The 17,393-nt window shown below is 48.3% G+C and overlaps 1 protein-coding gene across 1 annotated transcript in view; it reads left to right on the forward strand.

The window, feature by feature from the left end:
- Positions 1–315: 315 nt before the first annotated feature.
- Positions 316–17,393, forward strand: part of TRPA1 (transient receptor potential cation channel subfamily A member 1) — a 36,774-nt gene continuing 19,696 nt past the window's right edge. The window contains 12 exon segments of the mRNA XM_061569483.1: positions 316–1,013; positions 1,015–1,251; positions 2,099–2,206; positions 3,006–3,114; positions 4,669–4,814; positions 8,579–8,715; positions 9,430–9,478; positions 10,371–10,470; positions 11,710–11,792; positions 11,794–11,811; positions 13,787–13,956; positions 16,376–16,540. Of these exon segments, the coding sequence (XP_061425467.1) occupies positions 924–1,013; positions 1,015–1,251; positions 2,099–2,206; positions 3,006–3,114; positions 4,669–4,814; positions 8,579–8,715; positions 9,430–9,478; positions 10,371–10,470; positions 11,710–11,792; positions 11,794–11,811; positions 13,787–13,956; positions 16,376–16,540 (1,412 nt within the window). The 5' untranslated portion in view covers positions 316–923.

A 17,393-nucleotide genomic window follows, 5' to 3' on the forward strand; every position in this document is an offset into this window, starting at 1 on the left:
GATCAATCCTACACTTGTGTCCCATTCCCAATTAGTCATAGGAGTTGCCTTGTTGTTGATAGCCAACATCCCATGGGACTATGCATGGCAGGGGCGTCCTCCTCCCTGAGTCAAGCATTGTTGACTGCATACCTCCTGGCCCTCTCACTTTGGGGCCCAGCTGGGGTCTTTCCTCTTCATCCAGAGCCACTGACTGCTGCCTTCTGCCGCCTCCGATACAGACCAAAAGTACACAGAGACGGTCCACATCTTCACACCTCTTATAAGCTAAGATATTTGTTTTCTTCATATTTTTTATTCGTTTTGTCAGCGCACCGTGGCGCCGACGAATCCCTGCGCACATTCGATCACCGAGCGAACCACCGTAGTCATCACCCCTTCAGTGGAGGAGGAACAGCAAAGCTACACGATCTCTCTCTCTCGCCCTCCTAACGCCCTCACGTGGCTCGAGATTGAAAACCCATGTCCTTGATATTTGATTTTTGTGTTTAATTCGTTGTTCTTCTCCCCGTACCACCCGATTAGCACGGTTGGCTACGTACGGTGCGAAAGCAGTTCAACATACATACGCGGCTACAGTGCCGGATTGAGTTAGTGCGGGGCCTGTAGCATATGTTATAAAGGGGTCCTAAATAAATAAATAAACCGTGCATATTACTACTTTTTTACTCGCATAGTAAAGTAATTGTATTTTTTCTTTTGCTATACAGACAGATAATAAGACAAATCACTAACCTTAAACACAGTTGTTCATAAAAGTTTAAGGCAGGTATAGTACTATAGTAATAGAGCAAGTGCAGAATCACTGAATCGGGATTTATAGCTTAAAAGGATTTAGCGCGGGTCCGTTAAAAGTGCCGGGCACGTAGCTACTTTTGCTACTAGGATAATCCGCCACTGCGTGGCTGGCAGACATCGACACAATGCCATGCGCAACGAATATAATTGGCATCCACACCGCAGCCTGCGCCCTCTGTGAAAGGAGCGACCCCACTGGGTTGAGGCCACCAGCCCCATCTCGTGTGTAACGAGACGGAGCTGTCTCTGTGCATATCCTCCCACCCTCCACGTGCAGTGCTGAACGTCATGGACGATGAGGGCGACTCGCCGCTCCACGTGGCGGCCGGCAGCGGGCAAGCCGACGCGGTGCGACTGCTGCTCGTCCTTGGGGCGAACCCCAACGTCCTGAATCTCGCGCAGAAGGCCCCACTGCACGTAGCGTCTGAGCTGGACCTGAGCGAGACCATAGAGGTGTGAGGCTTCTTCGTGCGGTCCAGCAGTAGCAGCAGGTGTAGGTGCCACGTTGGGGAGATGTTAACTACCTTCGCCTGATATACAGGAGGTCGTGGGTTCGATCCCGACGCCAGGTGCCTGTAGAGTCGGAGATTGCATGTTCTCCCCGTGGTTGCGTGGATTTGTACTCCGGGTCTTCCGATTTTTCCCTACACATTTAGAAACATGCGTTTCATTATTTGGTTGCTATAAATTTCCACGTGATAAGCTACTTCGTTGAGCTATAATTTTGTTGGCCAGGTCGTTTTTGAAAAAGAGCTGCATAGCTTAGTGGGCCTTACCTGTTAACTAAGAACAAAAATGTTTTTTAATTTTGGTTAAACTGCAGAGCACAAAGTCTGGATTTAAAAAAAATCCCATAAATTGCCATCAACCAGGTTCAGAGAATAACCGAGTGAAATCCGCAGAGTACTACGCCTGAACTAAAATCCCACAGATTGCCATCGCGTAGCCTGCGACCGTGACAACCTGAACACCTTCTTGGTTCTTTCGGTAAAGTCACGTAGAATGGAAATAATCAAATAATAAAAATCAAACATAATAAAATAATTCTCACGACGTTTCGGCCACAACGCAAGCAGCCGTCCGCGTTGTGGCCGAAACGTCGTGAGAATTATTTTATTATGTTTGATTTTTATTATTTCATTATTTCCCTTCTACGTGACTATACCGAAAGAACCAAGAAGATGAATCCCTGCAGTCACGAAAGCTTTAAATCGAAATTTAACCTGAACACCGTCGCGCCGTGGAGGGATGTGACGAGCGGGCCTGGACGCATGTCTCTCCCACCCCCATGTGCCGGCAGGCCCTGATGTCGCAGGCGCGCACGGACGTTGACATCGAGGGCGTGCACGGGATGACTCCCGTCATGGTGGCCTGCTCCTTCGACCACCCCAGGAGCATCGCCGTGCTGGTGCGTGCGTTGGCGACGCGGACGGCCGGATTAGCGCGGCCAGTTGCGTTAAGGGTGCTAAAGAAGCTGTGTGTATGTGTGGGGAGCGGTAGTGTAGCGGTTAGCGTGCTGCGCTATGAACCTGGCGACCCGAGTTCGATTCCCGCTCAGGGCCAACACCAGTGACGATTATCTGAACCGGTCCCGGGCCCTCCCCTAGGTCTACTCAGCCTCAAATGAGTACCTGGTGCGATGTGTAAACATCGCCACTAGGGAGACAAAGGCGGCCGGGCGTGGTGTTGGCCACCCACCCCCTCGTGTGCCGTGCCGGCCTTCATAGGTGCTCGCGAACAGGCACTTGCCCCAACAGTCTGTTATGGCTATACGGGGGATCTTTGTGTGGGTGTGTGTGGGTGTGTGTGCGTCACAGCGGTGGTGTTATGGTTAGCACGCTCACGGCCAACACCAAGTGACGATTATCTGAACCGGTCCTCGGCATCCCCTAGGTTGACCAAAGGGCGCCGCGGTGGGAGGGATGTTAACTACCTCACCTGGTGTACAGGTGGTCTTGGGTTGGATGCCGACCCTGACGCCTGCTGCATATTTCGAGTTCGCATGATTTATATGAAGACAAGTGCAGATATTGTGGCCAAGGTTTAGCAAATAGTTATATTTATTTCCATAGCATAGCAATTTTTTTTATAACAAAATATTGGTTGGGGGACATTTTGAGCATATTTTTATTATATATATTATAATTACGGCCTTGCTGTAAACCCCCCCACTCCCCGCCTCCCATCAACCCTCTCCCTCTCGCCAGATGGACCACGGCGCCCGCATGTGCAAGAAGAGTCAGCTGGGATTCTTCCCGCTCCACATCGCGGCCATGGCCGGCTCCACAAAGTCCTTCCAGTTCATGCTCCGCAAGGGTTAGTAGCAGCACGCGTTCACAAAAACACACACACAGAGAGACAAGGGGCCGTCCATTAATGACGTCACGCACCTGGGGGGGGGGGGGGGTCAGACATTTGTGACGATGTGTGACGAGGAGGGGGGGGAGGTTTGATAAATGTGACGTCACATCAAAATGCGCAACTTTAAATGAATATAGACAACACGTTCTACTTAATTAAATAGACTTTTAATAAATGTTTTCTCCGACAACATCAGAGTGCAGCGCCACATTAAATACGCACTACAATGACAATAGTTTAAAGCGTTTTGAAGCATTTATTTTTTTTGGGGGGGGGGGGGGCAGAGCTTTGTGATGTCATATTTGAGAGGGGCGTCTGACTTTTTGTGACGCCGTGTGACGAGGGGGGGGGGGGTCAAAAATCGTCAAAAATCGCGAGGGTGTAGTGGTTATAGGCACTGCGCTCAGAACCCGGTAGTGGCAAAATTTTGACCCGATCCCGGGCCCTCCCCTGGGTCACCTCAACCTTAAATGAGTACCTGGTGCGATGTGTAAAAAAAAACAGCACTGGGGAGACGAAGATGGCCGGGAGTGGTATTGGCCGCACACCCCGCTCTTGTGCCCTGCCAGCCTTCATAGGTGCTCCTCGCTAACAGCACTTGCCCCAAAATAATTTTAAAGGCTATACGGGGGATCTTTGCCTTCGTGTGTCGCATTTGTTTGCGCACTATCCTATGAGCCTGGCGACCCGCGTTCACACCAGGCGTGCACTTCTCCACACACCCTGCGACAGAGAAATGCGCATCACGTGACAATCGGAGCATACATTTCTGCAAATTGGAAAAAAAGCTAACAAATATGATTCGTATTTTTTGTGTAATCCATTGTTTACCGGGATGAGACCATCGACTCTGAAGCCATCGACTCTGAAACCAAAGGGCATCGCGGTGGCGAGATGTTAACTACCTCACCTGGTGTACAGGTGGTCTTGGGTTGGATGCCGACCCTGACGCCTGCTGTATATTTCGAGTTCGCATGTCCCTCAGCCCGTGGTCGCGTGGATTTTTTTCCTGGTCCTTCGGGTTTTCCCTCCACATTTAGAAACATGCGTTTATAGCAATTTGGCAGCTATACATTTCCACGTGATGAGCCACTTTGTTGAGCTATCAATTGTGCCAGGTCGCTTTTGAAACAGAGTAACATAGCTCAGTGGGCCTTACCTGGTCAAATAAAATTTTAAAAATAGTTAACTCACCACACTTCAAACATGGATGTTTAGCCCATTTCTGAGTGCCACCGGCTCATCGCTCTAGCCGCCGAAACGATGACGACCCAGCCACCTGTAAACTGTGCTGATTTAATTGAGCTCGGAAGGAACGTGAGTCAAGTTTGAACCACGACCTTCACCACCGTGACCTCGGGTTCCCTTATCCTCGCGTTGATGCGCCTACAACCACGACCCCTGGTTGTGAAATGTAAAGTTCTCATCTTCGCTCGTCGGATTCCTCCCGTCAAAGTAAACATTCTGATTCCGAGTGTGCCACCCACGTGTGCACGCAACCCGCCCCAGCGGAGGAGAAGGGCTACACGAAGGAGACCATCCTGAACTACGCGGACAAGAGCCGGAACAGCACCCTCCACATAGCGGTGCACGCCGGCCACCTGGGCATTATCCGCATCTGCCTGCAGTCGGGCGCCCGTATCGACGCCAAGCAGGTGCCACTCGCATGTACACTCGTGCCTCGGTTAACGTCGTTTTTACACGCTTTGATTTAACTCACTCTGTCTGTTGTTGTTATTGTTGTATCCTCAAATCTTGTAACTCAATTTTAACTCACTTCCCAATGTGGTATCGACTGCAAACTTGGTATACTTATGTAATACTGATGACAATACTATATTCTATCAATTTTTTTTTTAATAAAGTATTTTTAAACATTAATTTTTACACGTTATTTTTCGGCTTGGCTCTAATTGTCCACGCTCAACTGACGTTGGCTGTAAATAACCATGGCTACTTACGTTATGGCAAGCTTCGGGGCCACTTTCTGGAGTCGTGGAGTTCTGCCATTACGAGTAGGGTACATTTCATTAAAGCGTGTTTTTAAAAAGTATTTATAAATGTTACTTATTTAATTCGTTCCGCGAAAACTGCCGTTAACCGGAATGACCGTTCTTCCAAATCACTTATAAGTAAAAACATTTTTTTTAATTAAAATCACTGAGAATGCGAGAGAGCTGTTTCCCCCACTGCCGAAACGGGAAACGAAACGTAAACAAAACGAATCTTTAACGCTCATTAATGGGCGTCGCTGATTGGCTGAGGGAACGGCTCGGCCCTACTTAACGAGCGCTGGAATTGGCCAAAATTGACGCCCGCGTGCAAAACGTAAACGTCGCGTTAATCAAAATGTTAACGTTGGTCGAAACCATGGGGTCCTATGGGGGGCGAAACTCTAACCTGCTAACCGATGTCGCTGTTAACCAAGAGATTACTGTATGTATGCATTTTGAATTTCTTTCACACCGTACTGGGCCAACCGTGCTAATCGTGAGCAAAAGTACGCCCCGTCTTCGCTGCCACCGTTGCAATCGGGTAACCAGCCGATGAGCTGGTTACCCAGCAGTGCCCGGGGGGCGTTGGGTGGTAATAGCTCCGAGTGACGACGCTCAGGCTTGTGACAGGCGGCCACGCAGTCGCGCCGAATAGCGATTCTGTGCGGAGAGGGGAGGGTGTGTACTCGAGGGCAAATTACTTGATTAAGCTTCGTCGGAGTATTCACGCAGTGTTTGTGTTACTGTAGCGATGTTCTTCTTGGTTCTTTCGGTAAAGTCACTTAGAAGGGAAGTAATAAAATAATAAAAATAAAACATGATAAAATATTATATTATTATATTTTATTATATATAATTTAATTATATTATTTTATTAGTCACGAATCGAAATTTGTAGCGATGTTATTTTGGATGTGGGGGGGGGGGTTGGTTATTTCACTATTACCTATTGTACAGAGCCACTGTCGTCTCTGCTCGACCGTATGCAGTGTACACACGGTGGCCGCGTGCCAGTGACACGTGCAATGGAGGCTACGTGTCACTCGACACGTGTTTGCAGTTCGCCAATGACAGCCGTCGCTTGAACGAAACAGAAGCACTTTTCGTCAATTTAACACAAAGGCATTCGAAACCAATATTGCTGCCCCAATTTGCCACACTGCAGAACCAACAAACTCGTGTTCTAAGACAACAAGGGGGATTATGGTTATTCTAGTCCGTAGGTAATTGTGTTTCGTAGACCTCCAGTGATACATTTCAACGATCGGTCCTCCTGCCACATGTTTTACTCCTCCCACCGCTGTCACTCGCTTGTTTCACACGGTACATCCTCCAGCCCGGTGGACAGTCGTTGCCGCCGATGCGTTAGTCGTTTAGAATTTGCGATAATTCTATGGGAGCGCACCGTGTGGCCGCAGATGAGCAGATTTTATGTGAAATTATTGAGAGAGAAAAACTAAGGTAAACTTAAAAATGAACGGGGAAATGTCTTCAACAATGTTATTCTATGATTATCATATCGGACGGAGCAGCTTTAAAAGGATGCCGTTCGTTTTAATCGGTAAAAATTCACTGTTCTGACCGGACGACCACATGGCGAGCGCCATATTACTTTACTTTCGTTTCAGCTTAAACATGTTAGACTTTTATTTTTGGTGTAATATGCCCCAACAACCAGTCAACGACGTGTTACCACTGCGAAGAAATTACAACGAGCTCCCATGTAAATATAAGTATTCAAGAAGCTACCTTGGTTAAGTGTTTTGTTCATCATATATACAAACAAACAAAACACGTGTTCAATTTATTTTTCGTAGGCCTTTTAGTTTTCGTTGGCCCTTGGCACAGTGCTTACCATGCCTATTGGATAATACGGCCTTGTGGTGGTGGGGGGAGCGGTGGCGCAGTGGTTAGCGTGCCGCGCTACGAACCCAGCGACCCCAGTGGCGAATATCTGAACAGGTCATAGGCATCCCCTAGGTCGACTTAGCTTTAAATAAGTACTTGCTACGGTGCGTAAACATCAGTACTAGGGAGACAAAGGCGGCCGGGCGTGGCGTTGGCCACTACCCACCCCCTCGTGTGTTGCACCGGCCTTCATAGGTGCTCGCAAACAGCACTTGGCCCAACAGCATGCTAAAGGCTATACGGGGGAGCTTTGTATTTGTCTTCTGGGTGTGTGTTTGTGTGCTTACGTGATTGTTTCTGCTAGGTATGAGACGCAAATGATCGCAACAGTTTAAATGCACGATCATAGCAAAGGTCATCTGTCAGCGAGATGTAATGATGCCTGCACTTACTGAATGGAAAATACACCGTGAAAACACAATTATGACATCCGGGCAGCTTTCGATGGCTGCTTGTTAGTAAGTTGACACTGGGAGTGGCCACTTCAGCTCTGTTCGAAAGGGGAGATAATTAAAATCGAGTCATGAACACACACGCTTATGACCGGGACTCAATGACTACCTGTGACGCAGATTAAGTGTTTTAACACTGTTAAAGAAAAAACTAAAGTGGGATTCGTGAATTGGAACGCTGTTAGGAGAGTAACAATCACCGATAAAGTGTACTTTAGCAGGGCGTCTTAAGAGAAATACGAGAAGGCGGCTCACATTTCACACTATGACTGCAATTATTATAAGGAATTCTAGATTTGAAGCTTTCGTCACTGCAAGGATTCATACTCTTGGGGTTTTTTTTCGGTAAAGTCACGTAGGTAAAAAATAAAATAAATAATATAAATAAAATAATAAATCACGACGTTTTGGAGACAACACAAGTCTCCGTTATCAGGTATCACTTGATAAGTAAATTTAGCTGTGACGATCCCACCTGATGACGGAGACTTGTGTTGCCTCCGACCGAAACGTCGTGATTTATTATTTTATTTCTATTATTATTATTTTACCTACGTGACTTTACCGAAAAAACCTAAGAGTATTATAAGGAACATTAATTATCACCAGCCTTGTATGCGTACGAATTGTCACGATTCTGAGTCACAATTGCATCCTACAATGTTTATTCTGCGGTTTTAATTCTCGATTTGAAGCTTTCGTGACTGCAAGGATTCATACTCTTAGGTTTTTTCGGTAAAGGCACGTAGGTAAAAAAAAACTTAATAATAGAAATAAAATAATAAATCACGACGTTTCGGGCGCAACACAAGCGTCCGTCATCAGGTGAAGAACAGGTCTGTCGGAAAGACAGCATTCAGACGCTGTCTTTCCGACAGCCCTGTTCTTCACCTGAGGACGGCTGCTTGCGTTGTGGCCAAAACGTCGTGAGCATTATATTTTATTATGTTTTATTTTTATTATTTTATTACTTCCCTTCAGCGGTGGGGGCCTAACATTTTATAATTGTAATCCTTGCCCCCCCCCTCTCCTCCACAACCCTCGCCCCCCCCCCCCCCCCACCAGAACGATGAGTCCACGCCTGTGCACCTGGCGTGTGCCCAGGGAGCAATGGACATGGTCCAGTTGATGTTCTCCATGCAGGACCCGCAGAGGGAGAGCCTCAAGCTGCGCGATGCCGAGGAGCAGACGCCGCTGCACAAGTAACGCCACCTCGCTTTGACGTTCTTCCCCCTCCTCTTCCACCCCTCTTGTGCTGCCACCGCATTCACATCGTGACCCAGCGTCGGCCACGTGCCGGGGCTACTGACCTTGGCCGGTCGCTAGCCCTGACTTGCGGAATTCTTAGGACAGATTCTCCGCTGAAAGGAATCTCCGAGGATCCCGCATTTTGTGGATTTTTCTCCGGGTCCACGGGTTGTTTCCCTCCATATTTAGAAACACGCTGCGATACATTTCCGCGTGGTAAGCCGCTTGGTTGAACGGTCATGTGTGGCCAGATTGCTTCTGAAAAAGAGCTACATAGCTCAGTGGGCCTTACCTGGTCAAATAAAAATAGTTTAGTTCATATCGCCTTAACAGACTTTTGGGGCAAGTGCTGTTAGCGTGCACCTATGAAGGTCGGCACAGCACACGAGGAGGTGAATGGCCAGCACCACGCCCAGCCGCCTTTGTCTCGCCAGTGGCGATGTTTACACACCGCACCAGGTACATATTTAAGGCCGAGTCGACCTAGGAGAGGCCCAGGACCAGTTCAGATTAAAGTCACTGGTGTTGGCCGTGAGCGGGAGTCGAACTCGGGTTACCGGGTTCAGGGTGCAGTGCGCTAACCACTACGCTGCTGCTCACCACAACGCACGTGCACGTTTCCGCGTGTTCTAATTCTCACACGGTGTGTGGCGATGTTTATACTGCAGGGCGGCCATGTTTGATCACTACGAGCTGGTGGAGTACCTGGTGCGGGAGGTGAGTTCTTGGGCCTTTAGCCCTCAACCAAAGCCACGTTCAAAGGCTCGGGCAGTCACACTTTTGTTGATGTTGTTGTTTTCCTTTGTCTTTCGTAACCAAAGTTGATGCTGATGATGGTGTTACGTGGCCATGGTTGCAGTCTTTACCCACAGTGGTTGATCTTCAGTGAGTCTCAAGGGAGGGTCCTGACAAGTCTCTATAGTAAATGTTACTATGCGTACATTGACCACAATTGAGTAATTTGCAGGTACTGGGATGTTTGGTCAGCACTAGTTACATTACAAGGAATGTAATCGCTGGCTCTATCATTGAATGAGAGTCTCTATTATGTATCTGGAGGTTCTATGATAGAACGGGGGAGGTTCTATCATGGAACGGGAGGCTCCATCATGGAACGGGAGGGTCTATGATGGAACGGGAGGGTCTATCATGGAACGGGAGGTTCCATGATGGTACGGGAGGTTCCATGATGAAACGGGAGGTTCTATCATGGAACAGGGGGCTCCATCATGGAACGGGAGGGTCTATGATGGAACAGGAGGGTCTATCATGGAACGGGAGGTTCCATGATGGAACAGGAGGTTCCATGATGGAACGGGAGGTTCTATGATGGAACGGGGGGCTCCATCATGGAACGGGAGGTTCTATCATGGAACGGGGGGCTCTATGATGGAACGGGAGGGTCCATCATGGAACGGGAGGTTCTGTCATGGAACGGGAGGTTCCATCATGGAACAGGAGGTTCTATCATGGAACGGAAGGCTCCGTCATGGAACGGGAGGTTCCATCATGGAACGGGAGGTTCCATCATGGAACAGGAGGCTCTATCGGGAAACGAGAAGCTCCGTCGCGGAACGCAAGTCTCAGCAGGCACTCGGGTTGTCGACAGGGCGCCGAGCTGGACAGCCTGGACAGGGAGCAGCGCTCTCCGTGCCTCCTGGCGACTCTGCGTGGAGCCTGGAGGACCGTCACGACGCTGCTCTCCCTGGGTGAGCGGTGGCAGTTCCCCGGTGGCGCCCGGGCTGAGCCCGTCGCGTCATCTACGCCGGGCTGATCGGAAAACCGGCGGCCGACTGCCGGACCACCACGTGACCCTGTCGTGTTTAAAGTCTCCTCGGTCTTGTGGCTCGCATTTGTATATACGTATGTTGAACTTCTTTTCGCACCGTACGTAGCCAACCGTGCTAATCGGAGGTGGGGGAAGGACTACAATCTAAACACAAGAAGCAGTTCTATAGAAATACGTTTTCATACTAGATTATATAAAAGCGAATGGTTCAGACGACCCCAAAAGTGCATCTGAATTCGAGCGACAATAATACAAATTGTAAGTTATGAAGCGGCCTTAAACAATCGTTCTCAGGCCGACGCAGTGCCCGTCTTTGTTCGATGGCCAGCCAAAAGCCTCTGCGAGGATGACCGGAGTTCGCGTGATGGTTCATGCTCCTCAGCAAGGTATTGTGGTCGATGTATGGCAAGCACTTTGTGTGTAGTCAGTGCGACCTTATAATGCATTTGTTCGGCAACGAAAAGTCAATGCAGCTTGGCAAGCACTGGATGGACATGGTCGGATCTTGCAGTACCCGTCACGATGCGTGTCATACTAGTTGTAATTACTGGCGAAACGTCGTACTCAGATTGTAAATGTTGTGGATTTGCTCTCTAACACACCGGTGTGCTGTACTGGTAAGGAATTGGCACGTTCTGTTTTACGTAAGGAACCTTACTAATTGGCTGCGCCGGGTGGTGGCGGGTTTTAACGACACATTAATATATTTACACCATCTAACCCCCAAAAAATAATTTGTTATGGATGATATTGGTCGCGAAAGCCTACGTGTTAAAGGGGGCCTGTCCTGGCCCACCCCCCCCCCCTCAACCAGTATATATATACGGGGTAGTATCTCTTGGAATCTCTCATTTACTTGATACAGCAAGCGTGCTGTGACGGTTCCACCTGAAGACGGAAGCTTGTGTTGCCTCCGAAACGTCGTGATTTTTATTTTATTTTGATTTGATTTTACTCTTATTAATTTTAATTTTAATTTTTTACCTACGTGACTTTACCGAAAAAACCTAAGAATATGAATCGTTGCAGTCACGAAAGCTTCAAATCTAGAATAAGAACGTGTTAAACTGCCTCCAAGTGTTTAAAATCAAAGGCTCCGCTGCGTTAATCACGACCGGCGAACGCGCGTGCCGTCGCCCTGCGTGTGGCGTTGACGCAGGAGCCAACGTGAGCATCCAGGACATCAAGGGGCGAAACTTCCTGCACCTGGCGGTCTCGCAAGGCGGGTGGCTGGGGAACTTTGGGAAAGGACATCTTTCAGGTGAGGCGCTTGGGCTTACCGTGCGACGTTTTTTTTTATTTGCTCGGTTTCAAGAAGCGCGCAGGGATGGGCAGCGAGCGGTCAACGTCTGCTGCGACGTTCCTTCGCTCCGAGTTCTGCTGTTATACACGGTGGAGCAATCGGCGTCACGTCGGGAGAAGAAAACGTCGTGCGGAACTCTCGTAGCAAGTGGTGGCAATAGGTGGTTCTAGATTTGAAGCTTTTGTGACTGCAATTATTCATACTCTTAGTTCTTTTGGTAAAGTCACGTAGGTAAAAAGTGAAATTAAAATTAATACAAATAAATTAAAATAATTTCATTTTTTACCTACGTGACTTTACCGAAAGAACTAAGAGTATGGCAATAGGTGGTGTCTCCGATTAAAACTCCTTAATCGGGTCACTTTTTCACACCATTCATCCCCACAAGCGTGATTCCCAATTGAGCAACTTGCACAATTCGGGCCGTGATGCTGGCACACAGAAGCCCACTCGTGCCGAACTTCGGGGGAAGGGGGGGGGGGGATCGATAACATCCGCTGTGAAGCAGACGTCGCCCACCTCACGGTGAATCCACCCACAGAATTAACCGGGGTGGCCCACCAGATCCGCGCCACATACAGAATCAGAATCTCTACTTTGAGATGGAGGAGGGATCTGATTAGTTGTGAAGCTCTTTTATTCACAGATGTGCAGTAGGGGTATGTTAACAAGTTACAACAAACAATACAAGAGATGAGACAAGAGTAGGAGAGAGACAGGTTAAGCAAGTCTATACAATATATATAGATATAGCATGCAAGTACAAATTGCACGGGAATATACGTTTATGCGGATTTGTCAAGATAAATGTAAGCTTGGGCAAGGCAGCAAAACAACAATAACAATCCAAGACCATATCAAGACAATACAATCCCTGGATTACATTTCACTTTATAATTGAATTTTTTTATACCGTGAGTAAATTTCATAGTTTCAAATCGCAGTGGCGAATGTGGCACTAACATCTTCTGTTTAAGAACATATTCTTTGGAGGTAGACGTATGAGGTTAAGGCAGGGCTCAGCAACCCAAATTAACAGGAAGAGACATTTATTTGTTCGAATACGGTCGACAAAACCCTCAATACTTCAAGAGCCGCTATGCAATGCGAATGTCAAGAGGCATCACGGCGCTGTGTACACAGGTTTGATTTCCAGGTCCTATGTAAGATGTTTGACAATTATTTTAATAAATAAACACATCATTCATCATCACCCATTATTTCACCAACTCAAAAGTCGTGGGATACAAAAGTTGACAATCGGAGTCTCGTTTGTTCCGAACGGATGTTTTTGACGCCTTGTTTAAGTTTTCAGGATTTTTCAGTGAAAGTTTATTTGATTTGTTACTCGGATGATGATCCCCGTTTAGCCAGCTGCCCGGCTATTGTAACAATGGAGATCCGGCGGGTGCGTGAACACCGCAGCAGCAGAAGCAGCAATCAAACAAAAACGTCAAATGTTGCAGAGGACGAGTGCAGTGGGGGGTGACCTAAAGGTATAGCCGCCACGGTGGTGAGATGTTAAGTACCTCGCCTGGTATACAGGAGGTCGCGGTTTCGATCCCGACTCTTGACGCCTGTATATTTGGAGTTTGCAGATTCTCCCCGTGGTCACGTGAATTTTTCTCCGGGTCCTCCTGTTTTTCCCCTCCATATTTATAAACATGCATTTAGAGTGTTTGGCTGCTGTCAATGTCCACGTGATAAGCCACTTCATTGTGCTATCATTACTGACCAGGTCGCTTCTAAAGAAAAAAAAAACTATGTAGCTTCGTGGGCCTTACCTGGTAAAATAAATTTTAAAAAATAGTTTCATTTATAGAATATTGTCACCGGGAAACTTGTGACGTCGAGTAGTGCTCGGAGGGGGGGGAGAATATATCGGGTGAGAAACTTGGACCACTCGGGTGCACCCTCCCCCATCCATGCCCAGCGCGAGGACATCAAGGCTCTGCTGGAAGACAAGGACACGGAGGGCTGCACGCCGCTCCACTACGCCTCGAAGTATGGCACAATCGAGGCGCTGGGCGGGGTGCTGCCACTGCAGGCCAGCATTCACCTCAAGAGCAAGGCCAACAAGTCTCCACTGCACTTCGCTGCCGAGTGAGCACAGCACACGCACGCACGCGCGCGCGCGCGCTCGCCAGGGACGGTGAACGCATCGCGCGCTTTCAGATGCGCTTCTGCGGCCGTCTGGAACGCTCTCGCTTCCAATAACACTGGTCAACAAACAAAAAACCGTTTTTTTCTGGCCTGGACTTTTGCAGCTGTTTTAGACTAATTTCAGGGCGCTGATTCCAAATCTGATATCAGAGTTGCTCTATCACATCAATTTTATGCTATCGGCATACCCAATTTTCATTGATTTTACCCGAAATTAACTCTGTCACTTATAATTGCAAGCTGTTGTGAGTCAGTGACTGCTTTAGTGATAAAATATGATGCTGTATTTTAGGATAGTGTGTTTATAATATAATTTTATGTAGATATCCACATTTATTTAATATTTTTCTTCTGCAGTTTTTATTGAAAATGCAATATTTGATATCTCAAAGACCTGATGTGATGGACAAAAACTCATGCCAGATTTGGAATCAGCACCCCAAAATTACCTTAAAACCGTTGGGATACCTTTTGCCAGAAAAAGTGTGTTGACCAGTGTAATAGGTGTCCAATGGAGCTATGCACTATTAAGTCGTCTAGATTAAAATGTTTAGAACTGCTTGTCTTTCGTTTGTTGTCCTTCCCCAGCACCTCCGATTAGTACGGTTGGCTTCGTACGGTACAAAAGAAGTTTAACATACATACATACGGTTGCCGCAATATGGCGATAGCAAGATATGATGATCATAATGATAATTAGCGGGAAGGCGTCCAGAAACGGCGTCAACAATTGGCCAAGCCTTGTGGTTCTAAATTTGGACGTTTGGCCAACTCCATGAGTTGGAGTGTCCGTACACGTGGGACGTGTGCAAGACAGGCATCACTCACAAGAGGTAAGGGTGCAGCCCTGCAATTGCTTGCTCATGCCGCTGGTATAAGGGCTTGAAGGGCTTCGACTGGTGCAAGCTCCAAAGAGGTCCTCTGCGAGGAATTTTGGCCTGCTCTTTCACGCTGGCCAGACACTTTTGCAGAGGTGGGATTACCCACATAGTACTTTACCCCGCCGCAAGCGAGCTGCCGGCCGACTTACCGTGGTGTACACATTTATACTTCTGGTGGGGGACCTGGGGATGCTTGTTTCAGCCGCCGCGATGGGGGACCGACCCGGTGCGACAACCACGACACCACGGCAGGGTCCCCCGCTACGACATACCGTGCGATTTCACGTCCACAACTGTCGATTGGTATCGTTCGTTTTGCAAAATATCATTACAGCATGATTGCTGTTGCTCGTTTCATTAGGTTTTTTTCTGACAAAATCTGTATTTAAAAACGCAAACTAATTACAATTCGCGACAGACGTTTTATGTTAAGCCACGTTGGGATCTCACCGAATTTGTGTCGAAAACCCTCCACCTCCCGATATAGGCAAACAAATGCAGTTGTCCGCTGTGCAAGCGTTTAACAACGCGCCAGTGTTCATCTTCTTGGTTCTTTCGGTAAAGTCACGTAGAATGGAAATAATAAAATAATACAAATAAAACATAATAAAATAATTCTCACGACGTTTCGGCCACAACGCAAGCAGCCGTCCTCAGGTGTAGAACAGGTCTGGTGAGAAGACAGTCTGAATTCAGACTCTGTCTTCTCGACTCTGTCTTCTCGACAGACCTGTTCTCCACCTGAGGACGGCTGCTTGCGTTGTGGCCGAAACGTCGTGAGAATTATTTTATTATGTTTTATTTGTATTATTTTATTATTTCCATTCTACGTGACTTTACCGAAAGAACCAAGAAGATGAATCCCTGCAGTCACGAAAGCTTTAAATCGAAATTTAACGTGCCAGTGCTTTTAGCTCGCCGATGAGCTGAGTAGAATATGAATCATAGCCACGTGTACAAATGTTTTTATGAGTCTACATTCAGGCTTTGCCAAAGTTTATTGGAATCATTGACTGCATCGCAGTTTTATGCTGTCATCATGAGGCGTGAACTAATACATTTATATATTCCATCAAGGTCCTTAAGATTTTCTGATCTCCAACTGCTCAGCACTCCCAGGTCTACAGGTTGCGCTCTTTTGGTGATCGGGCTTTTGTTAGCGTGGCACCCAAGCTATGGAACGCCTTGCCACTTGAAATCATGGCAATCCGAGCAGGTAGATATATTCAAGTCTGCTTTGAAAACCAATCTCTTTAAAGTGGCCTCCCCTCTTTAGTTTGGTCGCTTGCCCTCGTTCCGTTTTTGTTTCCTGCTTTCAACGCATCGCGCACTGGGATCCAATGTGCATGAGAAATTTGAATTTTTATTACGAAAATCACTCGTTTATTTGTTCGCGTAACTTGACGACGGGCGCGTGCATCGTGAGCATTGTCCGTCGCAGACTGACGGGGGCAGCGTTGTGCCGAGCGAACCCGCAGGTACGGGCGGCTCAACTCGTGCGCGCAGCTCCTGCAGACGGCGCGCGGCTCCAAGCTGATGAACGAGGGCGATGGGGACGGCCTCACGGCCCTCCACCTCGCCGCCTCCAACGGCCACACGCGCGTCGTGCAGCTGCTGCTCAGCAAGGGAGCGCTGCTGCTGCGGTGAGCGGAGGACGGCTGCGGTGCAGAGGTCGCAAACGGGTTTTGATTCCTTACCCGGCCGCACCAGGGTCGCAAACGGATACCCGATTGCGACCTCTGGGATGAAGCCATGCTGCAGGCGCGGGTGGGTTGATTCTAGGAACTTGAATTGTGAGAAATGAGTGACAGTTACTCACCAGTGACTCACGGTCTACCTGTACCCGTACCCGGCCGCACCAGGGTCGCAAACGGGTACCTGTACCCGGCCGGGTACGGGTAGCCGGGTATCGGGTAGGGTACGGGTATCGGGTACCCGGTTGCGACCTCTGCTGCGGTGGCCGCCCAGGGAGGGGCCGACGCCTCGAAGGCTCAGGGCGCCACGCTCCCACGTCAGCTGTTGACTGCCCCCACGTCAGCTGTTGACTGCCCCCACGTCAGCTGTTGACTGCCCCCCCCCCCCCCCCCGGGGCTTACGAAGCTCGCCTTCGAGATGCGGACCGTCTCTGTCCGCACTCGTCGGGTGCTCGAGGGGCGATATTCCTGACCTGGCGCCAATTGTGGAGTCCTCCGTTTGCAAAGGCCCCTTCATACTCCGTCGACACACGGATTGTTTCTGCTTCAAGCTTTTGAACATATGTTGTTAATGCGTGGTTTCCTGCCAAAGCAATGGTGTCTCATACGGCCGGTATGTGAAGGTCTTATACATGCTCTGATTCAGGAAAAGGTTCCGCACCCCTGCTATAATTAATTAGATTTGTGCATGAACTATATCTGTTCAAGGCAATATAAATCGTGGTGGCGATGATGATATAGTGGTGGTGATACTGCTGCTGATACAATTCATATCGGATTTGTATAGCATCTAAGTAAAGAC

Source organism: Lethenteron reissneri, chromosome 43 (genome assembly GCF_015708825.2).
Source record: "Lethenteron reissneri isolate LAM-NWPU_2019-01 chromosome 43, ASM1570882v1, whole genome shotgun sequence".
NCBI lineage: Eukaryota > Metazoa > Chordata > Hyperoartia > Petromyzontiformes > Petromyzontidae > Lethenteron > Lethenteron reissneri.